Below are 26,045 nucleotides of genomic sequence, written 5' to 3'. Positions count from 1 at the left end.
AATACTAGTTCTCGGCAGCACTCCTCTTTTTCTTAGATTGAATATTCACTTATTCACAGAAATAAGGCGAGCTATAGTGCCAGCTGAACGACAGTCTTCAAGCGCTGTAAAGTTCTACATAAGGGCAAATGAAGAGGGCTCTCACACACTGTCCCTTACAATTGATCACTTCGATTCCGATTGCTGCATCAGAACCCTTCAGCCAAAATTAGAGAACCCAATAAATGGAACCATTCTTCATTGAGTGTCTGAAAAAATCTTGTGCAGTGCAAGAACTTAAAGAAACGAAAACACACTTTCAAATCCTAGGAAGGAATTTTCTTTCTTGACCTCCCCCGATTTCACAAATAAAGAACACTGTCTGTGAAGTAAAGCTTGAGAAGATGGTAGAGGCTGGTAGCTCTCTGTGCAAGCTACAGGTTTCACTAGTCTTCTTACCAACGGAATCCCAGGAGCAAGCTCTTCATTTGATCTTGCCTCTTTGCTAATATTTAGTGTAGCTTTGGAATCAATAGCTATTTTGTCACCAATGTCTCTCGAGTTGCCAGAAAACAGAAAGTCTTCCTGCTCTGTAACTCCTTTAGCGGTTGGTATTCTTCTCAGGGCATCTGGATGTGAAATAATCACAGGATCTTGCAGGGCTTCATAAAGACTACGGACTTCAGTTCCCTCATTTCCAGAATTAAAATGATTAGACCTATTCTTGAATTCAGTAGCCTTCAAATTTCCAAGCAGTGGGAAGGTTTTAGCTTTTTTTCGTATATGGTCAAAAATTGATCCTTCATCAAGTGTTTCAGGTTCAAAATCTTCACGTACAGGACGACAGTTACCTTGATTGCACATTATTATAGGTCAAATTATCTACAGCATGCAAAACAGCTACAGAAGAAGCAGAGTATCTCAAACATAGACTAACCTGTGTTGCTCACAAGAAAATTGCCTGGAGATGCATCTTTGTCAACGAATGGTTCCAGGTCACCTGATGCAGCGGTTGGAATAACCAGAATCTCGTGAGAATCTTTACTTGTACCCTTTTCTTCCAGGATCTCAAAGGAATTATCAAGTTCAAGTTGCTTCTCACGAGTTCGCTTTCTGATGAGTGTTAACGTCTCAAGTGAGGGGGAACATGCATTGTTGGAGATTTCCAAAGCAGGAAAAGTCTTAGCCTTCTCTCGTATGTGGTCAAATACTGTTTTTTCAGTGATAATCTTGCATTCATCATCCTCGGTGTCGACACGAGATGCACCTTGAGTAAACAGGGTAAGAGAAGATCTTTGGAAGTCCGTTAAATGACTGTAACGGAACCTTTGACATTCACATCTTACCTTCGTCTGAGTCTTCATCTAGAAGTCTGAAAGTGGGCCTAGGTAATCCAACAGTTATTTGTCAGAAAGACATGAAAGACAAAATAACAGTAAATTGCATGACTCTGTTTTGGAGGAGAATTACAAACCAACCATTATCCATGAATCTATGATGATACGAATAAATTGCCGCTACTTAATGAATTTAAAGCTAGAGCTCACATATTATCTGCCGGTTCTTTGGATTCATTGGAATTAGGCACTCCAGCTAGTGCTTGAGATGGACAATCATTGCCATCTTTTATGATGCACACATCTTTATGCTGAGGGGTGTAAGCATACTTGGATGCATGCTTGTGAGCAGCATTGAAGTCATTCTCCTTTCTTATTATGATGCTTTGATGAATATCAATACCAACTGCAAATGGATATCATCAAGAGAAGAATGAGATGAAACTTAATAATTTTGGTAAAATTAAGGCCTTCAGTGTCACTGATTTTAAGAGCATCTTACGGAATTCTTCAAACATGAGATCGGCATTTACAGTCAGTTTTCCTTGATGCTGGCTTGGTAGTAGAATTATCGCACTATATGGGCTATTAAACACCAAAAAAAAAAAAAAATCAGCTCTAAAATGTCACAGCAACACTAATACCTGCTAGATAATTATAAGCAAAATTGCTTGTAATTAACATCCTGCTATAGGAATGGCACGTCAGTAGTGCTTCACACTTTTTCCATGGCAAAAAGGAAAACTACACACTATAGGTTTTGAGTTCTCATACCTCAAAAATTCATCCACTCTGCAGCAAGAAGTAAGAGTTTTAGTGCATCAAGTTATCGAGTTTCTAATAAAAAATGTTACATCTAGTAGAAGGAACAGAGTGAAGTTGATAAGGGACAACATTTTCCAAACCACTGCTAGTCAATAACCTAAGCAGTTAAAGAAAAAAGAAATTGAGTAGAGAAATCTGATCACAGTTATCAAGACATCTAAACCATATCTCAAAAGTATGTTAGAGAGTAAAGTGATTCACAGCTTTGGACACTAATGTAGCTACCAGCTGTAATACATGTTTCCAAATGCCCTTCAAGAAATTTGATTACAGCACCATACGAATAAGAATTACCTTATCTTTTCATGGAACAGGATAACGTTGTCATCTTCAATGCTAACTATCTGTTAAGATATTTCCAATCTTCCATTACTAGGGAGCATAGGATGGAAAATCTTATATTCAGCAAGAAAGCGAAATAGAAGAATCCTATTCATGAAAATGTACCATGTCAGCATAATATCGTTTAGTTAGTTGTGCAGATTCTGATAGCCTCGTTAGTGTTACCACTAGCTGGGACTTCCCTTGCTTTTGGCACGTGGTCTCCTCAAATTTCATCTCAACCTTTGGTGGCAGAGATAGCAACGACTCCTTAATGTGGTTACCAAAAGGGAATTTTCTACCGGTGACCATCTCTATCTTCCTTGGATCGGCACCAGAAAAGGTTTCAAAAGAATTTACGCCCATTGAGTGAAGTGCCTGCAGTGAATACTAAGTTTAGAATAAAGAGAAAACTAAACTGCCCTATAGAGTTCAGACTTTAGACAGCATGTAAGATGTTAGCAAAGGAGACTGGCAACAAACCTTAGCAGTCACCAACCCAATGCCTGGTAATTGTTTCAGCAAGTATGGACTATCATCCCAGAGTTTCTGATGTAAAGATTTTGCCAGAAGTGATGAATTTAGTGCACCCTTATAATTCTTTTTATGGATAAAGTAGTCTTTCATGCACTTTGCAATTCTACACCCATTTGCGCATATAGAGTTCATGTCCTATAGCAATAAACATGGTATTATCACTCAAAATGTTTTGAGCAATTGGAAGTAGCCTATATCTGCTGAATCACGAAATTAATCCAACCTGGCTCATTGATAAATCATGTACTAAAGGATCCCCAGTCAGGCAGTCATTTGCCAGAATGAATATCTTTTCTTCTCTGGTTTGAACCCGCTTCTTCACTTTTCCTTTATCATCATGGATATGAAAGCGGAGCCGACCATCTTTGTCAATGTTTATGTCATTTAATAGTCTCTTCTCATTGCGCCTGAGTTGTATCCCTTCATTTTCCAGACAAATGAAATGCATCACGTAATTTAAATTACTCATGTGAATAGTAATCATGATGGACACATACAGGCAAATTCTTCTGCACGGCAAATTATGTGAAGTGCATCTTCTATACTGCAGTTTGCAGGTGCCAGCATAATATGCTTCATTGTATCAAATTTCAGATAATATTTTGTCATCAACTTTCCAGGCTCTGAGCACAAGAAGGCAAGAGTCAAAAATCTTTTTTGAAAGAAAATGAAAGTTAGTTCATTGCAAACAAACTCATATTACCTAGTGGCTTTAATAGGAAACCGTCTTCGTCAGTCCAGATCATTTGATAGCGTGATAACTCATTAATCTTTTGAACACAAATTTCTGGCACAACATGATCCAAGCAGGCAATAAATGTAACTGGAAAGATCCCAAACTTTTAATTGAGTTAACAATCAGGTCACCTTGCATATGCTTCTCAATGCGGTTAGCAGGGAGCCCTTTCTTCACTGAATAAATCTCAGGGTTCTGCTATTACATAAAAAATTTTAGAAACATGCTTTAAGGGAAAAGCAGTCCTACAATTGAACTTACCTTTTTCATTCTCACATACAAATATGAGCATTTCATCCATTCAATTGCCTTTGTTATATCTGAGATGGTCAGTTGAACTATCTCGGCAGTTAGGTGCTCTGTCATGCATGGAAGCATTCTAGACAGAAAGAGAAACCATGTTACCAAGTCAAATAGTATTCTACATTTTTTCATGCACACGGCTATCCTGGGGCACTAAATAAGTGATTTCAAAAAGAGACATACTGTGATTCCACCATTTCACATCCATTCAACAGATTTTCATACAAATGTACCTAAAAAACGTAAAGCAATATGGTAGAGAACATGAGACCACAAAAGATGTAGTATTGCAATGATGAAACAGAGAGAGATGAAGGGGCAAAATTTACCGTTTCTTTCCTGGTCATGATTATAACTGTCCCAGTGTCATCAAATGGAGGACGGCCTGCCCTTCCACACATCTGCAGAATTGGTAATCTGAGTCTCAAACAGTACAAAAATTACTCTACTTTGCTTCTACAAGAAGTAAGGTTTTGTATGGGGACCAGTGGACCTGGAGAGCCTTCCCCTCTCCCCATGAAATGATCATGAAAAAGAAAGAGAAAAAAGGAAAGGCAAAAAGGCACAGAAAAAATAGGACAGGAGAATCTTAAAAATCCCAATAATCTTCTCATGCTTATACAACTGTAACAGCCATTAAAAACATCGCACAAACTAGCAACACACCTGCAGTATCATGGATCGGTCATATTCCATATATTTCCCCTTTTCCTTGTTACTGCAGGAAGTAAACTAACAGATTAAGAGAGGGGGGGGGGGAGGGACTCGAAGTTTGGATTTGGATTTAGAAAGTAAACTGAAAGGCATACAAGTGCTGGGTTGACTTAATTACTACAGTGTGAGCTGGTAGGTTGACTCCGAGGGCAAGCGTATTTGTTGTGCAGAGAATTTGCAGATCGCCATTCAAGAAAAGACCTTCTATAAGGTTCCGATCCTTCATGGAAAGTCCGCCATTGTGATAACCAACTTTTGAAAAGAAGAAACCAAAATAATAAGGAATAGAACCGATTCCTATCATGGAAAATGAGCATTGCACACTTCTTAAATAAAAAAATCCCTTCCCCCAAATACATTCTTCCACTAAGAGCAAACAACTTATGACAATGCAATTTCAAGGGCCGGATTACTTTCCTGGGGATGGAAGTTCTAGAAGAAAATAAGCCTCATACCACCATAGAGGATGTAAGATTGCATTTGTTTGTCACTGCATGATAGTGAAGCATCCCTTAGCCTTTCCTCTTGTTCTCTGCTTTTGGTGAAAGGGTTTGAATGACCATAGGTCATTGCTATTTGTGCCAGTCGTTGAGCTGCTTCTTGTGCTCCTTTTCTAGTTGAGCAAAAGACAAGTGCAGATTTCCCTCTAGAATATTGCATTAGTATATCTGCAAAGCAATTCTGGTCAGGTCCAGATGTCAATGGAAGAATGAAAAATAAAGATCAAACAGGATACTCTGTTGAACACCATCAGCACCTTACCGAATATGTAGTTCTGAAGCCGCTGGATAACCAAAAAGTGGAGTAAATCAGCAAATCAGAATTTCAGATTATAATAATGAAAGGAGAAATCTTGTTTTGTTACTAAGTTTCTGACAGTTATTAGCGCAATGGAGTAAACAGACCATAAAATGTACATACCTTCTCAAACAAGAAGTCGTTTTTTGCTGGGGTGTATCCTGAAAGCAACAATTTGCACTGTTAAAATTATGCAAGGTAAAAGGAACAAGGTATGACAACACATATGCAGTATCATTCTTTCTGTAATTATTCAATTTCAGATGCACAAAGTGATGCGTAGCGTACATCATCTGTTTATGTTATCCATCTGCTAATTAAATGAAACATAAAGTCATTCATATGATAATAGTGCAAGACAACAGTTTGCACCGTTAAACTCATTTGAGGAAAAAGGAACAGTCTACCCCAAATGCAATATGATTCCACACAATCTCTGATTGTTCAATCTCAAATGCACAAAATGACATGTGATGTCCTTCATAAGTTAATATAAGTGCATGCATGCTTTAGACGGTGATTAGCTGCACACCCAAGACTTTGGTAGTCAACTTTACAGGCCTCATTTCTTCCCCAAACCTGTAGCAAAATGGGCAGCCACATAAGTCACCCAATGGGTGCTGCCAAAGACGAGAAACAACAGATTCATCATGCACCAAAGTGGTAGAGGTACCTTTTAATTCCTTGATTGGGAACCATTAACCATTCAGCTGGATGAACAAATTACCGATCAGTCACTCCAATAACTAGAGTTCATTGGGAAAATGTATCATGCACAATCTTTTGAGAACCCAAAAAAAAAATAGAATGAGGAATTTACCAAGATCATCAATATTTGGAATGGTAGCAGATATAGCAAGAAAGCGGACATGGGCTAGGGGACTTGATTTCATTTCAGTTTTGCGAGCAAGCATTTTGATCCGACTAACTATTGCTTCCAAAGCTGCTCCACGAGGATCATTCAACAGATGAACTTCGTCTATAAGCACAAGGGCTATATCACCAAAAAAGCCCAAGCCCCCATCTTTTATGCGATAACGAGTTACAGCATCAAACTTCTACAGAAACGATAGATCATTCTAAGCCATAAACATGATATAGTTCAAATCATCAAAATAAAAGAATTAATTGACTTTGTTTGGTCTTGACCTCAGGGGTGGTAAGAATAATGTCTGCATCCTGTATGTTCCTCATGTTGTAATGTTCATTGTCACCAGTCAGTTCCAGGCAATTAATACCCCATGACCCAAACTTTTGGTTCCACTCATGAAGTTTCTCTTGTACTAAAGCCTTCGATGGAGCTACATAGACCTGTCACAAGGAAAAGAATTTCCAAGTATTGGGCCATAATATCACAGAATCCTCAACTTTGAAGAAGTCTGCTTATCAAAGAGGTAGCTACTAGCAGAAGTCTTAAATTCATGCAATTAAGGAAGACATGGCTCCTCATCCACCCCATCATCCCACCCCCCAGGCTCAATGCAGAGTCTGGACAAGACTGAAAATAGGTATTATTAATTACTGGCAACACATTGTTTGAGTTACTTAATTAATGAAGAGAGACATAGCTTTTGATGCACCAAAGACAACCTTTCACCAAGGATACATAAAGTCAGTAATTCCCAAAGAAAAAAGAAGAGCAGATCGTTAAATAACTGAATTTCAAGCTGGAAGACATGAAACAAGCAGAGCTACAGACCAGATGAAATCATGAAACTCATATGAGCATGGACCTACTATTGACTTGAAAATTTTATGACAGAAGAATAAAAATTGAATTAGGTACAAAATAATGTCAAGCTAGTTTCTAAATAGTATGCATCAGAACACAAGTACAACACTCCAAATTAGCCAAATTTTAGAGTAAACATACGGTTTTCATTGTCCCGTTTAAATGAATGAGTTTTTCCTCCGCAGAGATGAACCTCGAAAAAACCCTCAGGATGCACAACTCAAAGAGCACCGTTTTTCCACTTCCAGTAGGAGCTGAAATAACCATGTTTATGTCCGAAAGGTAACAAGCGGAGAAGCATTCACTCTGCAATGAGTTAAAGTATCTGCAGATCCCATGAAAGTACAGTCATCTTGCACAAATAGTAACTGATTTTCAGAATCACCTCCAAACAACCAATGTTTAACGTTGTGCATGAGAACCAACCGTTCTTTTGGACAATCTACCTTTTGCAAATTTCCTATTACCATAATTGCTGTCAATATCATCTTGTTATTTTGCAATTGTATGTCTGTCATCCTTTTCTTTTCCTCGTTAATATAGAAATTCATATGTATTTCAATCATACCAAAAGAGGATTGAGATCTGCACAGAGCTAATCTAAAACTAAGATAAATTTTCCAGTTCTAGCAGTTTTAGGAAATGCTCAGTCAAATGGGGAATAAAAGGAAACTTCTTCGCTCCCCCAAGCACTCAAGGACCCATAGCCTCTTTTTAGGTGTGATGATCAGCAATATTGAGTACTAACTGACGCCTAAATTAAATACGGTACAGCTTAAGAACAAAAATCCACGTATCAAAGCACTGACTCTCAAACCGCAGCATTCCTGGGATAATCAAATTCACATATAATAAAAGCAAAACAACAAAATAGTACCTGAAACCATAGATTGAATGAAAAGGAGCAGGTAAATCCAACACTGATTTCAGCGTGTAGTTATCCATAATGAGTTCGTCTCCTGTAGTTCCAATTTTAGGAAGACTGCATTTCCTAAATCAGCCAAACAACCGCAGGCGACAAAATATATTGAGTTAACAAAAAAATTAACAAAGATAATTTTCACTGTAAATCAAGTATGACATGTAATAACTTCAAAAATAGAAGAATAATCCGTTATACACTGTGTTTAGATTCCTCAAATAGTTTAACTGGTGGCTTTACGACAACCTCAATCCTCAGCCTAGATCTTATAAATGAAAAGTAGTTTGCAAGTATATCAAAGAAATATGAACCTTTACCGCAATATACTACTAATATCTAGTAAGCTCAACTCAATCTAAGAGCTAATTGAAACAAAAAAAAAAATCTAAGAGCTAATTTTCCAAATAAGAGTGAATGTTGAACAACTTATACACTATTTCCACTGAAATACCAAAAAGATATACTTCTAATAGCAAAACCGCAGATGATCGCGTAACTTGATCCACAATATCTCAACATAACATAAGACTCTCTACTGAGTTACGCAAATTGATTCACGAAATGAGACTTTATCTCGAAAACATGAGCACTTTTTGCATTTGGAAAGAAAAAGAATAGTAGTTATATTAAACGAAAATTTTCCGTTGAAGCTTCGACGATTTCTAAATTGGAGACATAAATAAACAAAACGCAAAAAAAAAAAGGACAGTAATCATCTAAATTGCAGCTTTTGATGACGTAATGATCCGATGCCTACTTTGTCACCGTCGACGGCGGCAGAAGCTGGGAAGTTTCAGAACGAGGTCCGACGGAGGACGAAGGACGCTGCAGCTCTGATAGCTACTGAACACTATACTGTTCCCGGTTCACGCCTTTTCGCTGTCTTAAAGTTTCAGTTTGAAATGTTCTAAATTCTACGGAAATACCCTTTACCTCTATGATAATTCATACTTACCGCCACCCTGAAGTGTTTTTAAAGTTACAACACTATTCATTTATTAAGCCTGTTATCCATTTTTTCTGATTTTTATAAAAATAAAATTTTTTTTTTTGAAAATTCAAGATTAAAATATAAAAAAGGAATTCTCTAGCTTTTGATTTTTACCTTTTTCTTAAATTTTTAAAAAAAGTCGAAAGTTAAAAGAAAAAAGGAGTTAAAAATATCACATAATTTATTTTCTAAAATTAAAATAAAAAAACAGTTCCAAAAACCCAATTAAATACGTTTTTAACTAGTAGAAGACCAACCTTAGATGAGTAATAAAACAATAATATGCCTTGTACGGTTTAAATCCTTCAAGTATTTAAAAAACAAATGACAAAAGAGGGTGATGCCATTATTATTAGAAAGTCTGGTCTTCTTTAATTTTTTTTTTTAAATTAGCATGTCATAAAATGTGCAAATGAGCAAAAAAAAAAAAATTTATGTCTTGTCGTGCATAAAATATGCTTTTTAGACATAGTAAAATCTAATACTCACCCAAAATACCAAAAGCATGACCAGGTACGTCAATAGTACAACTTCGAATGGTTTGTGAACTCTATATTACTTTTAAACGTAGGATGATTATACAATTTTTATCTACAATTCTTTTTGATAGAAAGACAATTCTTTTTGTTTGGACAACAAGAATTTGAAATAAAAATTTCGGATTTCGTTTTGCTTGCATCATACACATAATTCCCAATCACCTTTTTATCTCATATACATCACATCACAAAAAGTGTTACAGTAACTGGATCAAATAAATCATCCAAATAAATTCTTATCCAAACAAGATATCCCAACTAACTACTCATAGTCATTCGATAGTCAAGATTCAAGAGCAGCAAAATATTAATTATGATTACATAAACAACTCAATGCTATCAAGTGCCAACTTTGATAACAAATGAAAGGTCCAGTGACGCAGTTGGGATCCTCTGTGCCACTGCTCGATATCAAATTCAGTGTCAATCCCATTTATCACGTGATGGTAGAAGAAATTTAAATAAATAACACATGATAAATTAAATAAACAGGACACTCGGCATAAATAGTCCAAAACATGATGTTTAAATTCAGTTGCTGACTTATTTCTGTTGCCACGTTAAACCAAAATTATCGATAGGCACATTTGTAACGGATTACATACATGGCAAATATCGCGTAGAAACATGCATGTAGGCAATCACTTAAGGCCGCAGATTGCGTACATCGAATACATAATATATCCCCACCATGGAGGAACGGATTGGTCCTTACATCGAAATGGTGGACTACAATGCCTTCGCTAATTAGAGTGAGAGCATAAATTTTGAAGACAGAGTTTAGGAAAAAAAAAAAAATCTTGGCCTTAATATGACAGCATGAAAGTCTAGATATCTCAATTCAGTTGACAAGGATAATAACTAAAGTAGTCAACTCGAACCTCTCCCTAACTGTATCTATTTTGAATCAAATGTTCTTAGCGTTATATTTAATTGATCTAGGTATTTTCCTCCGTAACAATTTGTGGTGTATCCACAAAGTTGCAGAAATGTCAATTGGGACTTGCATCATTATCAACTTTCAGAAGGGGAGAACCATGCCATTCTTTTTGTTTTTTTTGGGGCCAATAGTTAACTCCTACTCCAATATTTAGGAGAGGACTAACTAGAGGGAGAGATTACAACCTCTGAACTAAAGAGGTACACTATTTGAATTTTACTGCAGATATGAAAGGCAACGATGATGGTATTCTGTAACGGAGGTGCAGCGGGCCATTGGCTAGGTGGGCAACTATCTTACATGATACTGAAAATATCAGATTAGATGTTGAAGTAGCATCTGCCCCTGCCCTCTTTCTGATTCTGGAATCAGCTAAAGCAATAGCAAATCCCACTGTAGATTTTGGAGCTGGTAAAAGGCCTTTGAATCATGCCAACCTCTGTGATATCATTTTATCAACCCAAATTTGGGCAGATTCATTGCCCATTCTTTTCCAACATGTCCATCCCAAGGTAATTAAATGACCTTTTGCCTCAAAAGTTTTCTCCTCATCATCAAATTTTCATTTTTTACTCTCTTTTTTCTTGGTATAATCCCTCCACTATCCAAGAAACTTTAAATTCTCTCTGCTTTCCATTTTTCTTCTTTGTTTGGCACGATGTTTAACGCTTCTAGCGGCCGTGTGTTGAATTATTGTGCATGAAAGCCACCGAACCCCGCATAAAGGCAAAGCTGCCGCTGCCAGATGTTGTCAACGAAGGATGGACGCTAAACTGGGAGAACATGATAGGAATTACTACACGTTGCTTGGGGTTTCAATTGATCCAACTTCTCAACAAATCAAAGAAGCTTATAGGAAACTCCAAAAGAAATATCATCCTGATATTGCAGGTCAAAAGGTGATCATTTTCTGGCCACACGACTTCATATCCATACAAAGCTCCTTCGTCTTACTCTGCAGTTCTTCGCAACCGGCCCCTTCATGCCTTCATCCTACATTAATCTCACTTCTTGTACTAGTTCTAGCGTCTAATTCAATCACATGTAGTACTCGCACAGTTTTACCAGCACACCTGAAATATTATTACCTATATTTTGTTTCAGGGTCATGATCGTGCCCTGTTGATGAATGAGGCCTATAAGGTTCTCATGAGTAGGGATATGAGGAGACAGTCTAATGCTTCTATTGGGTGGTTTCAGAATTCATTCGGAAAAGACGCATCTGGTGTCGATTATAGTGTGTGGAATGGTCCCTTGAGACCCCAAGCACTGTTTGTTGATCAGAATGCCTGTATAGGTATAATCATCATTTTTTTTCAGTACTTGATCATGGATGGACTACCCTTCAGAGATCAGACTGAGAAGAATCACGATAACCATCTGTAGCTAGGCATTCTTCACAGTTTACTCTTCTTGCCTATCCCGTCCGATGAACTCAACTCTTGAATTGCTGTAGGTTGCAGAGAATGCGTCTACCATGCTAGAAACACGTTCACTATGGATGAATCTCTGGGATGTGCACGTGTTAAAGTTCAATATGGAGATGATGAAACAGAAATTCAGGTGAGCCAGACGAGCACAGCATTAGTTAGATAAAACTACTAAACACATAACTAATCATGTTCCAGATCTAGTAAGGCCAGATAGTTCATATGAGAGCAATTCATGGGTATCTTTCGAACAGGTCTCAGTTGACTTGTGTCCTGTGAACTGTATCTACTGGGTAGATGCAGAAGAATTGCAAGTGCTTGAGTACCTAATTCAACCTCATCCTAAGAAAGGATATGGTATATATGGCCAAGGATGGGAGAGACCTACCAACGTTTTCATGGCTGCAGAAGCCTTCAAGAAGCAGCTAAAGCAGCAGGCAGCAAACCGCCAAATATAAGGTGATGTTGCCCTTATTCATTAACCTAGTTCATGTGTAAAGGTGCTCTAAGTTCTTCACACTAACTAGAATTTCTGCTATTCCAAAAGCTTGCCAGGTAAGCTGATCGACCAGCTTAATGATAAAGACCCAAAATTTATTAAGAATTAGGACCTGGGCAAAGAGTAATACTCCTATTAGTTAGTAAAGCAGAAGACTCAGCTTTTCACAGGTATCAATGCTATCGAGGAATTGAACAATTATGACGTAGCTACACTTACAAGTACAAGACAAAATTCACTTGTTCAGATGAAAGTTGAGGTACTTTTATCACTTGATAAGATAGACTTGCACAATGTTGTACAGAAAAATAATCCAACAAATACAATTTTTCTACTTTGCTCTGCTAATTGCAGGATAAGATTTATACCCAAAAATCTTCAGAATGTGTAGAAGAAATGATCTAACCAGTTAAGCAGAAAATAATACTAACATACAAGCTACAAAAGGTGAAAGAAGAGCCAAAACCATCTTCAACTCTTCTCTACAGCATAGCTCAAAATTGCAACTTTTCAAGGCCAGGGGCTATAGCTTTGGTGCCAAGTTCAACTGATAGTCTCTATATGAGTCATCCTCAGAACCAATTCTTTGATTCGTGTCCTCCCCTTTTGGTAGATGCCCCTTACCCAATACTCTATCATAAATATTTGAGATAAAATCTATTAGCCAAAACGCAGAATCCAATATCCACTTACATCATTCGTAGAGATGGCATTTTCCTGTTCCGGCACAAACTGAGCATTCATCAGCATATCCAGCAACATGGCTTAAGCAATATTTGATTCTGTCATTTAAAATATCCTGCAATACCATCTCTTCTTATTAGCGTGTAGTCCTGCCAGCCTTTTGCTCAAAATTGAAAAGTAAATCTTCATTATATTTCTGTTCCCTAGCTACTATTTGAAGTGATTTTTACCGCCCGTCCCAAGCTTGAGTGTGCCAAAACTTAAATGACTTTAAGATGCCAAAAGACGAAAAAACAAAAAGCAAAACAAGATGTTTTATTTGACAGAGATTCGCATTGTAGTAAGCACAAAAGCAAAAAGGGCAAATTTCCGTACCACGAGTAGTTCATGCAGGCCTAGAGGTGCTGTAACAACATATGATACCCCCGGATGTTCCTTCGCAGCTTCAGCAGTTAAAGAAGGGATATCCTGAAAAAAATGGAAGACTCAAAATCCATTTCGCCAAACCTGCAACATGTTTTACAGATGACCGACCAGCTGTTGATTGAGATCAATATTGTATCCAAACCTGTCAACCTATCAGAAGGATGCTGAGATGACAAACCGATTTACCTGGTTCCAGTGTCGTCCAGGGAAAAGGAAAAATGGGCTCACAACAATTCGGCGTGCTCCTTTCTGAACACACGAACTAAATGCATTCTTGATGGATGGTTCTGCCAATTCCTACTAGAAGCCAACGCAATTTGCAGGATAAGAAATTGCTTGCAGAAAGCATAACGAAGGCCAATCACCAAGTGGAAATCAATCTCAGAAGCATGAAATTGCATGAAGGAGATCACACAAACAATACCAAGTTACTTTATACTCACCAATATTAACTTTTTACTCTTCTATGGAAGGTATATCCATTCTATTGGTGAAGTTAGTTTATATGAGCTTATCACATGCAGCACCAGTGTGTGTGTGTGTGCTTGTGTTTGTCTATGCTTGAGTACAGATGCAAATTCGAAGGTACAGAAAGAGAACAAGGAATAATACCATGTGGGCAGGCTCCACAATGGGGTACTTGGTTTTCTCTTTGAACATTGTAACAAACTCACCTGAGAAGGGGTCAGTTCAAAACAATTGTAAAAAAAAAAAAAAACTGATAAGGGTTGAAAAAAGAGAACCTTAGCCAGTGTAACCGCACAAAATCCACCGAAATAGTTACCATAGCATACCGCCATCAGCCAGCTCATGATCTAAATTAACATCTTATAAACAAAAATGAACACTACCCCTAAAAAAATTTTTTGGCTTGCTTACTTAGCATAAGATTTGACTCCTTCCGACGCGAACCATGGTCTACAATGATCACACCATCGCCATCACCTACTCCGGGCAACCCCTGGCTGAAGCCACCACGGGCAGTGGCCAAACACGGTTGTGTTCCAACGTATCTTCTATGCCATGGTTTTTGAGGTACTTTTACAAATCCAGAGGCCGCCCGTCCGTGGTTTCTTCCATTTAATCTTATTTCAGGGCTATAATTTTATTGTATCAAGACAAAAACGAACCCCGGTTACTGGCTTATGCACTCGAATCATTAACAGAACAATTTCGGTATTAAAAAACAATAAATGAAATGAAACAACATATCATTTGTATAGTATTACCGGTTAGAGAGGATACCTTCTCCTGAAACTGAACTGACTGAGTAAAGAGGAAGACTCCATAGATAGAGAGAGAGAGAGAGTTCTTAGCTCCTCGCTCCTCCACACTCCACAGCGTCATTTTACTAAACCCCGTCACTCTTGTCAAATGTGGCGCATCGGGCATTGGGCCTAGCCGGTTGATCCTGGACAGCTCCGCCGTTTATGAAATCCTGTCTTTTGGACACCTCTCACAGCTCTTGTGGCCCAAAAGTTTAACAGACAACTAGACATCTGCCTCCCTGGCCGCAGAAGCGAACTATCATTTGGGCTTTTGGGTTTTGACATCTCAAACCGGGGACGGGACTGGACCATCCTCCAGTTTACGGTTGGCGTAGCGCGTCATTAACTTTAAAAAAGTCAACAAAGACGGCACTGGAAGGACCCAGCTGGTGGCAACAATAACATCACGAAGAAAAAAGATCAGACCTGTTTGCAGGGTGCACCTTACTTAATCCATTATTGGATGATGAATAACCATTAGGGGCACGTATATAAATAAATAAATTCATGAATGAGCTGGTGTCGCTCAGTTACGTATACATAATAATTAAGAATGAAGACCAAATCTTTTCTTATTCTTATCAAAATAGTAAAAAGCAATGTATATACTATCATCGTTTAATTTATGACATATATATATAAATTAAATTTTAAATTTAAATTTTATATGATTGTTATTTATCTAACGTTAATTGTGTACACAGTGTCAGTATATGAAAAAATAATTCTAAAAAAAAAACACATGCTTCGTTGTTTTTTTTGTTTTTTAGTATACCCTAGTGCAATGCAATTGAGTGAATGAGTTTGGGTGGAGTCGTGGACGTTTAAAAAAGTTACATAAAAGAGGAGTTGCAAACTTTGAAAGCTAGCCTACCAGATCACATTTGTTGATGCAACTCTTCACCAGTTCACTTGCAATCCACCCATGATCATCAATCAATAATGCCAACTCTATTCAACTAATCCTTAAAAGCTTACATGGTGGGCCTTTGAATAGTTGTACCATCGAAATCCACTATTAGCGATCGTTCTTCTAGAGGGCTGAGATTTGCACTGTGTTCTGACAGGGATTGAATCACCATCGGATCTATGCACCCATACGAATTTTAGAAAAATCACAGTAAATGACAACTGAAAAATAAAAATTGAATTCTTGACCTCCCACCACACAAAATATATGTGGTGGCCAAATTCTCCGGAGGAGGTTGGTTTGCACTGTGTTCTTGCATTGATGGTTGTTAGTTATTGGAGGGAGGCGCATCTGAAAATGCAGTGGATGGATGTGTAGTATCGAACGTAATGATGCTGTCCTGTCGTTTAATTTACTGTAACTCTTAGACGTCCATACCACACACACTTTAGATCCCTTCTTGTCGACTTTGCAATTGATGCCTTCATTTGATAACACGCCACTGACAACCTTAAGCAACAGGAATAAACACGTAGCAAGTGTGTGTGTGTTCTTTTTCTTTTTTTTGCTATCGATTACCTGTTTCGACTTCTTATGGAAGCATCTTGGTCCAACCGAATCTTAAAAATAAAAACTTTTGCTAGAATTTTTCTTTCATTTTTTTTTTGATTGACAAGAAAACCCGCAACAATTAATCGAGAATTCACACCGAATAAATCCCGTCGCGAAAGTTTCTCTTCTTCTTCTTCTTCTTTTTAATATCCTTTTTCCTTTATGAATAAATGCAGAAGTGATAGAAACTTGCAAGAAGATGTATGCCTAGTTTGGTTTATGCCTTCATATATTTCTCTTTTTGGAAAATATTTATTCATTTGGTCCCCGTGACCTCCCAATTATATTTGAGCAACTTTAAATCATGATCAGTGATACATCTCTGATTGATTCACAATTATTATATTGTTACCCAGTCAGTCACTATGATGGTTATTCATTCAAATTTTTATGTTCGGTTACAAAAATATTGGAGAGATGAGTGAAATTTCAATGTGCCTCATTGGAAAGTGGAGTATTTCATTTTGGTCATTTCCAGAGATGGCAAAATGATCATTAAACTACTCTCTCCGTCCCACTTTAATAGTCCTGTATTCCTTTTTCATCTGTTCCAAATTGTAGTTCACTTTTCAATTGAAGAATGTAGTTGTATTTTAATTTTTCTAAAATACCCTTATTCAATGTAAGTAGTTGTTACTATAAACCTATCCCATTTAATGAGAGTTGATTCTATTCTTATTATCAATTCAAGTTTTCATAAAGTTGTATCATATTTAATGTGAGGGTATTTCAGGAAAATAGCAATTCAAATTTACTTTTCCAACAAAATTAACTACTTTTTCTTAAACTGTGTAAAAAAAGAAACATAATCATCAAAGTGGAACGGAGGGAGCAGGAAAGTAAGGTATCAACAATTATGGATGTTCATCGACTTTGAGTGAAAAACCGGGCCGCCTAATGAAGGAATTAGTACCGTAAGTACTGGCAGTAAGTTAGTACTAACTGACAAAGAGGCCCAGGACTAATAACTAATTAGGAATTGAATGAGAGTACAACGAAACAGAGCAAGTTACTAAATACCTTACCCGAAATCGACGTCACCACACCAACTGCCCCTGCTGCGAAGTGGCCACTACATAAAATGTTAGCGAATAAAAATAGTGTAGATTTTTAAATCATTTGCACTTGCACCAGTAAAATGAAATGCAGGACCCCCCCCCCCCCCCGCCCCACAAACAATCCCTAACAAAAAAAAAAAAAAGAATTTGCAGTTGGGCCCCCTGCGACAAAAAGGCGGGGTCTTCCTCTGGCTCTGGTCCCCGGCAACTCAAGCAACGAACAAGTGCTGCTTAGCTTTCTGCTGCCACTAGCACTCAAGTACTAGAAACTAATCGGCGCGAGGAAAAGTCGTCCTCAATCCTCTGCCCACTACTCCACTCTCACTTCCAGGGAAAACTATCCATCTCTTCTCTGTCGCTGTTTCATTTCTTTCGAAAGCGATTGTTACTCCTCTTAACTGCCGTTTCCGCTACCAGTCTCACTCTCACGAGCTTCTTGCTTGTCCTTAGTTGATCTCCTTGAAATTCTGCAAGAGTCCGTGAGGTGTTTCAGGCATCAGATTTGCCTATTTTTACTATATGCGGATCTATGTTTATGTTGCTGATGAGCAGATTTTGATATTTAGCTGTGAACTGAATCGCCTTGAAGCTAAAGCGGAAGACTTTTAAAGCAGATGGGAGTAGCTGCCGAGATATTTGAAAGTAAAAGGATTATTTCGGTGCGCAAGATTTATTTCAAATCATCTCTCTCTTCTGGGATTTCTGAAGGAAATGCGAGAATCTGCCCAGCTGTCTCAGGTTTTGAATGATTTGAAGGAGGTTTGACTCAAGGTGAATTAGATGAAGCGAAGGTCTAACTCCCAGAAATTTCCGTTGCATCATAGATGGAAGAGAAAGTTAATTATTTTGCTTCTGGTTGGATTGTGTTTGGGGACTGTGGCATTAATGGAGACTCAGTATTCTCGAATCAAGAAGTTGGCTATATCGTCACCGCCTTTTGTACAAAAGCCCAAAATTGCGTTTCTATTTATAGCAAGAAATCGCCTTCCTTTGGACATTGTGTGGGATGCCTTCTTTCAGGTACTAATCTCCCAATCCTTAGAATTCTCTCTCTCTCTCTCTCTCTCTCTCTCTCTCTCTCTCTCGTAGAGCTCTTTTTTTTTTTTGGGAGGGGGGTTTGGGGATTGTTTTTCCTTGATTTGTCTTCATAAAAAATTTATATTTTCGAACACATTGATTTTAGTGGCTGCATAACACATTGGACTGGTTGCACTATGTTTTCCTTTTTTGAATAAATACACTATTAAATTCTTGATTGCTATATTTGTTGACTGGGGGACAGTTAGGGATTTGTATAGAAATGTCTTTTAGGAAATTGTGCTATCCTCTACATAATTTGCAATCTGGCAAAGTCATTCTAAGTTGTTGGTATAAACTGTATACAGCATATGATTTGGACTGAAAATTATGTTATTAACAAATACCAGAATTCCAGTTTCTAGAGGTGGTCCAATAGTATGGCTCCAGTTGTAAACCAAAAGTCCTTTAAGACTAATCTTTTTTCTTCCATCCAATTTAAGCTAAGCTTTCCTCAAAAATATAGAAACTCTTGTGGATAAGCTTAAATTGTATGACGCCGTGTATGAATGATTTACCATCAAGCCTTGTGGTTTTGGCATCATAGGAAATAATCTCAAAAGGAAGTTAGCCATAATTCAAATTACTCTGGATATTATCATTACAACTGTTAACTTTAAGTACATCCAAGCAATTCGTAAAACCATTGACTGGAGAAGGTGAATTGTGAGCATACGTGTCCAATTTCATATGGATAATACATGAGATTGATAAATTAAAGTGACCATCTTTTATAACCTTTGGCAGCTTACAAATGTCTTGTTGTATTGAATATGGTGAGAATAGCTACTTCTTCCAGTCAAGTGTTACAATGTGAAATCCATCCATGAATGGTTTCTTTTAAACCTTTATTTGCATATTGTAAGTTGTTATGTTGGCTTTCAGGGTGATAAGGAGAATAAATTTTCAATCTATGTGCACTCAAGGCCTGGTTTCCTGTTGAACAAGGCAACAACAAGATCAGCATACTTCTTGGGTCGCCAAGTGAACAATAGCATACAGGTTTTGTGCCCTGTAAACATGAAGTCTTTAAAACTGCACTGCTATCGCTTAAAACATTCGGCTGTTTCTTTCTTGGAAACTCTTGTGATTCAAGGAATAAAAGCTTGCAGGAACTAAACTGATGGACTGCCATTTTATGTAATGGCTCAATCAACTTAAAAACTCAATCATATAAATGGCTAGTCTTACCTCATTGGCACCAGCTTTGGTAATAACACATCCAGAGTTCTTTTTCTGGTTTAATTTTGATATTGTGCCTTTTATTTAAAAAGCTAGAAAATTATTTCTCTCTCTCTTTGTTTCCCACTCATCTCTTCCCAATTTAAGACTTGGAATCAACTTGTCCATCTTGTGTCTGCATTGGCTAATAGTTTTGGCTTCTGTAGCCATGCTATACCTTATTCTGCTTAAGAAAGTTCAGTTTCTGGTTGTCTGAGATCATATTCTTGCAATTGTTAACAAAGGTTTGACTAAATTTGAGTTTGTTAGTTCTTGTTTTAGAGCCTAGAGATCATCCCAGTAGGATTTTAGTCAGCTTTTCCATTACTTGATTACATAGTTCTTGTTTACCTTTGTGGTCCTGCTACAAATGACAGTATAATCCAGGGATATATGTGCCTGAAATTCAGAATCAGGAATTTGGACACAATTTTGTGCTTTCACTTACTGTAAGTGCCAAATGATACAGAATGAGCATCCTTTTGCTTGCCAGGTAGAATGGGGAGAGGCAAGTATGATTCAGGCAGAACGTGTTTTGCTTCAGAATGCATTAGAGGACCTACATAATGAGCGCTTTGTTTTTCTCTCAGACAGGTTATGATTTGTCATATTAGTGCTGCTTTTCCCTTGTCATGGTTTTAATTAATTCTTTAGATATTGGTACTACTCGATGGTTTCAACTAAGAATTTCTTGGATCTTCTCAAAGTATTGACACTTGATCTTTATTCCAGTTGCATTCCTTTATACAACTTCAGCTACACATATGATTACATAATGTCTACCTCTACTAGCTTTGTGGATAGGTGAGGGACTGGTGCCATCTGTGCTTTTATATTTGTAATTCTTAATTTCCTTGTTAGTCAATTGTTATAGTTAAGTTTAGGATGAATTGATAGCGCTCTTCCAATGATTGTTGGGAGCAGTTTTGCTGATACAAAAGAGGGGCGGTACAATCCTAAAATGCATCCTGTAATTCCTGTTGAAAACTGGAGAAAAGGATCTCAGGTAACAATTCAAATCACTAGTATTGTTTCTTTGAATTTGAGAGAAGATCCATTGAGGAAAATGTAAATGACTAAAAAGGGGAAGGACAGAAAAAGAAAGCAAAAAGAAACTATTCTATGAAACATTGGTACTTAAACCAGACTTTCAGCTTTGCTCTTTCTATTATCTCCTTGCAGTGGGTTGTTCTGACAAGAAAGCATGCAGAAGTCGTCGTGAAAGATGACGTTGTTTTCCCTGTGTTCCAGTGGCATTGCAAGGCAAGTCTTTCCACTTGTCTTTTGTGCGATTATTTTGCTATCAGGAAAGAGTATATTCCATGTTGAACCATACAATACTTAATTGTGCTGTGAGACACATATTAACTGGTTGTAGATAAGAATGTTATAGAAAAGCTCCATTAGGTCTTGTGTCTGTTGGGTTATCAGTTAAAATGGTTTTCAGGACTTCAGTTATTCTGAATGACTTGTAGCTGGCCCACAATGGTGCCTTTTGAAACTGTTCTTGTGGTTGGTCCACATCATGCATATAGAAGTTTGCCTCAAGTTTTCAGTTTTAAATTTTTAATTAAAACACTTATGGCAACTGATTGTTGAAAGAGTCAGCATTTGAAGAATAAGGATTTGTTGTTACAAAGAACTAGTGATTATGTTCATGATCCTGACTCCACAGCTTCTTGTCCATTATCGTGTGGTTTTATGCGTGCTCAAATCCTTTCGTATGGAACTCAGTGAAATTCATACACAATCAAAAACCAGTAGCAAGAATTTCCTGTCACTTATGTAAATTGTCTTTTACAATTGTGCAGAGGAAGTCATTGCCCGAGTTTTGGCGAGATCATCCCCTTGTGAGTGCTCCATCTTTTCTGTCAGTTCTTATTGGTCTCTTTCTCACGAATATGTGCACATTTTATTTTCATGGTTAACTGACATGCTATATTGTGCTTCCTCCCTTTCAAAATGGAAACTCTACCATTCTATTTGGGTTGCATCTATAGTATGTCCACTTTCGTTACATTGGAAAGTTCATACTATAAAATATTACTTCTTTTTACTAACTTCAGGTGACAAAGGAAATATTTCCGTGCTCTTTCTACAGATATCAATAAACGTAGATAGTTGCTCAACATTTTTTGTACCTTCCCTAACTATGTATCTTCCTTACTAGTCTTCTACAATATAACTAAGGCATCCATTTTAAAATGGAGGGATATTTTCTTGTACATTTGGAGTATATGAAATGAATTGGAAATATAAACAAGTACTTGTCCGCTTGCCTTTGTTGGAGAAAAGAAAAGCAATTACTTGTATATTATTTTTAAATGGTCATTCACTCCCTTTCTAAGTACTGTTATCATCTGCAGCCTGCAGAAGGATGGAAGGAGCATAACTGTATACCTGATGAGCATTATGTTCAGACTTTGCTTGCTGTAAGTGTATTTTTCAGTTAATAAAAGATTAATTGAATCTTTGTCATTGTATCCTTTTGATAGCACCTGATCCATCCTAAGGTGAAAAGATTGCACTTTCAGTAACAGGAGTACTCTTAACACAAGAAATCTATAGAATTTTATTCGCTGCAAGTGGTTCAGCATAACTAAATTGTTTTCTAAAGTTTACTGTCACTAATTTGATTCAAATTTTAAAATACTTGATGTCATGTTATGCAGACGTTCAATCTCTCAATCCTTGATTGGTTCATATTTAAGAAAATTTTTTATTGTTTGTTTAATTATGGTATTATTTCAATATCAAGGGCTCAAAAGAATGGTTCTGGATAAATTGAGTAGTAATGGTGCGGAATTTTTTATTTTTTTAAATTTCCAGCAAGGGAGGGGTAGGGGGGTTTGAACTCAGGACCTCAATTCATGGGGCCTCAACCTTAACTAATTAACCAAGGGCTCTTCAGCAATGGTGTGTAAGTTTTTAAACCTTAGATAAAAAATTTGTTTTCAGATTTTGAACCCAGCCTTTCTGATCAGAGGTCTCTGGCCTTGGATTGATGCTCTGGCAAGGGGATTGAAGAAATTAAAATGTAAAAGAAATTCTTTGTCAGAATCATTAGGAGTTGCATTTGCTAAAAGATGCTCTTGAGTCAGAAGATTTGGGTTGACCCAAATCACGTCAGATGCACGGGGGTCATATGTCCTCTAAATCTCATGTAACTTTGTAGTTCTTGATCTCTAATTCAGCAAGAAGGCCTGGAAGGAGAAATTACAAGAAGGTCAGTCACTCATACCGCATGGGATCTTTCATCTTCGAGAGACCGTGAACGGCGAGGTTGGCATCCTGTGACTTACAAGTTAGCTGATGCTACTCCCACGCTAATCCAATCAATTAAGGTAAAGCATACTTAATTTGGTAGAGTTCTCCTATTTAACAACACTTCATGATAGCACTTGCTGTCACTGTCCGGTGCCTAAAAATTTGTTTATTTACCCGAAAGAACAGGATTATCAAACCCAATCAAAAACATACCTCGTCGTCAAGAAAGGCATTCCATTGATTTGTCATGGAGATAGTAACTGGAGAAGAGAGTGCATTATATACTTTCACCCCAGCTGTACATGTCTTCTGATGTTATGGAAGTCTAGATATTAACTTGATCGTTAGATATTTAGGTTGAACAAAAACAGTAAAATGCTAACTAGGAAAATGATAGGGAGACATATTGCAATATCATATGAGCAAAATCCTTGCAACTTTTGCAGGATATTGATAATATCTATTATGAGACGGAGTACCGTAGAGAGTGGTGCACTAGCAAAGGGAAACCTGCTCCATGCTTCCTTTTTGCAAGGAAGTTTACCCGGCCTGCTGCTCTACGGCTGCTTAACATGGTAAGCTGCATATAGTTTAATTTCTTTCAAGCCGTATGTTTTTGAAGAATGTAAAAATAATGTGCAACATCTTGATGTCGGATAAATGTTTGGATTCTCAACTTCAAGCTGTGAATATGTAGGTCACTGGAGATCTGAGTACTTAATGATATACTTTCTTCTTTTCTCCAGACTGCACTCGGAGTCCAGGGTGAAGCCTCGAGTAACTCCAAGAAGAAAATATCATCGATCAGTTTTGAGTTTAATTCCAAGAAGAAAAAGTAGGCTTAGAATGATGAATAATTTGTTACTCGTGATAAGAATAAAATAAAAATTGTGAGAGCTGTAAATTAAGAGATGGAAGCAGAAAAAATTGAATGTGCAATGTGCTGATGTATGGTAGTGCAATGTGCTGATGTATGGTAGTACCATGCAGCAATTTCCACGCTTTCCGTAATGATATTCAACAATCTGTTTATCGCCCTTCCGTTGCCGTGCCCTTTCCAAATTCCATCCCGGCGGTCTGTTACTCCGTTAGTTAGTGGTGGAACAATGCAGAAGGACGACGGAGGGTAAATGTGCCCCATACATATATCATACAGAACAAATCACCGGAACAAATAATGGGCCCCGTGTGCCTTGCTGGTGAGCACATCAACTGTTGTTGTACTTGTATGTATTCCGTTGGAAAGTTCTTCATGCTAAGGCCGAGTCCATCAGGCTACATTGTATTGCCGTCGTTAGTTGTTGCAATCAGTTCATGGGAAAATTCCTGACAAAACCTGAATCAGTAGGCTCCTGGTATGGTTCTCACACAACTTGCTCTGATGGTTTACATCGAGTGCAGGCGATGCTATCTGTCAGTTTTTCCTCATATTTATATATTACATTGGTCGGTGTTTTTCCTGCAACGAATGTGGAATAAATGCAACAATCTTTTCGTCACGCATTGGTCATGAGTTAGATAGATAGGTCCTCAAACATTTTATCCGATGGTTGTTTGGTAGAATTGTTATAACCAGATTTTTGTTTGATGATATTGAGCTCTCAGATCCCAAAAGTTAGATAGGTCCTCAACAATGTTGTATTTTTAAAAATAAATAAATAAATCTTATATACATTGATATTGTATACACTATCGTGATTGAATGCATGACATATGGATAAAATTTAAATTCAAAAAAATTGTTATACATTCAATAAAAATTGTATATATACTGTGGGTGTATATAAGATTAATTAAAAAAAAAACTTTGGAAGGTGAAAAAAAGTAAAAGTCCAATAACACCCTACATTTATGTCACCGACAAAAGACCTTATCCGGTAGAGTAGTCGTTGACACTTGGCTTCCCTGATACCGGACACCGACAAAATTCACGACCGTTGAGGATCGGTTATCATTTTAACGCAGGTTGAGGGAGGCGAGTGGAGTGGGATTGGCCAGAATTCTTCAATCCTCATCCAACGATTAGAGATAGAAACACGTAAAAGTGGAGATAAGACGAGAGGCAGACCAGTGGCAAACGTCATTAATTTAAACCACCGCAGGATTCGCCCCCGTCAATGCAGAGATTCAATCCACCGTTTCTAGATCCGCGCCGTTCCCACAACCCCAAGACAGCAGGTTTTAACTGCCAGAAAAAGGTCAAAGTCTGTTTAATTTAACTCCCCCCACTTCCCAGCGTAATTTGGACCCCCCACTTCCCAGCGTAATTCGTCCAAATTACGCGGATTGCGGTCAGGAAGACACCGACGAAAAAGCGATCTAATTTTATCCTAATCACATCACCAACAATCACTACACGCGTACCTTATGCCCCCTATTCACTCATCCCAGTCACTGCGGTTTCTAATTTTGATTTGACTCCCAATCCAAAAAAAAAGCGATAAAGTGTGAGCTGCTCATTGGTACGTGTGTGAGTAAGAAAGGAACGACGACCAGGTGGTAGTTTTGTACCTGTAGCTAACGGTCACAGTTTCCTCGGCAGTTATGAGCAGTTGGATTCTTAACATTCATCGTCAACGTTTTGGACGGACTTTTGGTTAGAGAGAGAGAGAGAGAGAGAGAGTCATATGGACGCTCATTCCTCACCCAGACCGGATTTCCTTCCTGCTATTGATTACTTGTCCTCGCAGAATTCCAGGTGGCCACTGAATGCTCCCAGTTTCCAGAGCCAAGGGGTCGGTGCGGCAGGGCCACCTACACGTGGCAAACGCTCCATGGCCACCGCCCCACGTTTTCCCATTGGAAGCACGGATACCGCAAGGCGGTGGCCAAAATAAAATTCTCAAAATGGCCCATACTACACACATACACCCAGTTTATTTAATTTTAGGGCTATTCGTAACTTGAAATGGCCCACAC

At 37.8% G+C, this 26,045-nt stretch overlaps 4 protein-coding genes across 9 annotated transcripts; 2 read left to right on the top strand and 2 right to left on the bottom strand.

Moving 5' to 3' along the window:
- Positions 1-5: 5 nt before the first annotated feature.
- On the bottom strand, positions 6-9,113 carry LOC113698210 (DExH-box ATP-dependent RNA helicase DExH17-like). Of its 5 annotated transcripts, none has more exons than XM_027217930.2 (28): positions 8,962-9,113; positions 8,160-8,273; positions 7,424-7,607; positions 6,700-6,861; positions 6,371-6,608; positions 6,224-6,260; positions 6,083-6,129; positions 5,674-5,711; positions 5,515-5,536; positions 5,208-5,420; positions 4,848-5,004; positions 4,705-4,756; positions 4,368-4,439; positions 4,222-4,271; positions 3,997-4,114; positions 3,867-3,930; positions 3,703-3,786; positions 3,497-3,622; positions 3,223-3,419; positions 2,946-3,134; positions 2,589-2,840; positions 2,436-2,485; positions 2,091-2,108; positions 1,819-1,901; positions 1,527-1,722; positions 1,326-1,363; positions 917-1,246; positions 6-830 (listed from the first exon to the last, which is right to left on the bottom strand). In XM_027217930.2, the coding sequence occupies exons 2-28, from the start codon at positions 8,225-8,227 to the stop codon at positions 277-279; spliced, it is 3,639 nt and encodes a 1,212-aa protein (XP_027073731.1). In that variant the 5' UTR covers positions 8,228-8,273; positions 8,962-9,113; the 3' UTR covers positions 6-276. The 5 variants fall into 5 exon arrangements, with proteins under 5 accessions (XP_027073731.1, XP_027073734.1, XP_027073732.1 ...); XM_027217933.2 differs by having other exon boundaries at positions 2,946-3,011; XM_027217931.2 differs by having other exon boundaries at positions 8,160-8,264; positions 8,962-9,092.
- Positions 9,114-10,782: 1,669 nt separating this feature from the next.
- Positions 10,783-12,951, top strand: LOC113697929 (chaperone protein dnaJ C76, chloroplastic-like). Of its 2 annotated transcripts, none has more exons than XM_027217553.2 (6): positions 10,783-11,186; positions 11,381-11,573; positions 11,779-11,971; positions 12,131-12,237; positions 12,359-12,563; positions 12,660-12,951. In XM_027217553.2, exons 1-5 carry the CDS (start codon positions 11,104-11,106, stop codon positions 12,560-12,562), a joined length of 780 nt encoding a protein of 259 aa, XP_027073354.1. In that variant the 5' UTR covers positions 10,783-11,103; the 3' UTR covers position 12,563; positions 12,660-12,951. The 2 variants fall into 2 exon arrangements, with proteins under 2 accessions (XP_027073354.1, XP_027073353.1); XM_027217552.2 differs by having other exon boundaries at positions 10,784-11,186; positions 12,652-12,951.
- On the bottom strand, positions 12,843-15,115 carry LOC113697930 (sirohydrochlorin ferrochelatase, chloroplastic-like). Its single transcript, XM_027217554.2, has 6 exons — positions 14,959-15,115; positions 14,593-14,810; positions 14,326-14,387; positions 13,900-14,010; positions 13,663-13,755; positions 12,843-13,402 (listed from the first exon to the last, which is right to left on the bottom strand). The coding sequence occupies exons 1-6, from the start codon at positions 15,000-15,002 to the stop codon at positions 13,298-13,300; spliced, it is 633 nt and encodes a 210-aa protein (XP_027073355.1). The 5' UTR covers positions 15,003-15,115; the 3' UTR covers positions 12,843-13,297.
- A 2,605-nt stretch (positions 15,116-17,720) lies between these two features.
- LOC113698937 (glycosyltransferase BC10) lies at positions 17,721-24,163 on the top strand. The gene is made up of 11 exons (XM_027218916.2): positions 17,721-18,581; positions 19,524-19,640; positions 20,353-20,453; positions 20,592-20,663; positions 20,784-20,865; positions 21,042-21,122; positions 21,671-21,709; positions 22,226-22,291; positions 23,054-23,203; positions 23,573-23,701; positions 23,873-24,163. Exons 1-11 carry the CDS (start codon positions 18,342-18,344, stop codon positions 23,963-23,965), a joined length of 1,170 nt encoding a protein of 389 aa, XP_027074717.1. The 5' UTR covers positions 17,721-18,341; the 3' UTR covers positions 23,966-24,163.
- Positions 24,164-26,045: the final 1,882 nt, after the last annotated feature.

Source organism: Coffea arabica, chromosome 7c (assembly GCF_036785885.1).
Source record: "Coffea arabica cultivar ET-39 chromosome 7c, Coffea Arabica ET-39 HiFi, whole genome shotgun sequence".
Classification (NCBI taxonomy): Eukaryota; Viridiplantae; Streptophyta; class Magnoliopsida; order Gentianales; family Rubiaceae; genus Coffea; species Coffea arabica.
The sequence above is the reverse complement of the archived record's forward strand: the minus strand, read 5'-3'. Positions and strand labels throughout refer to the sequence as shown.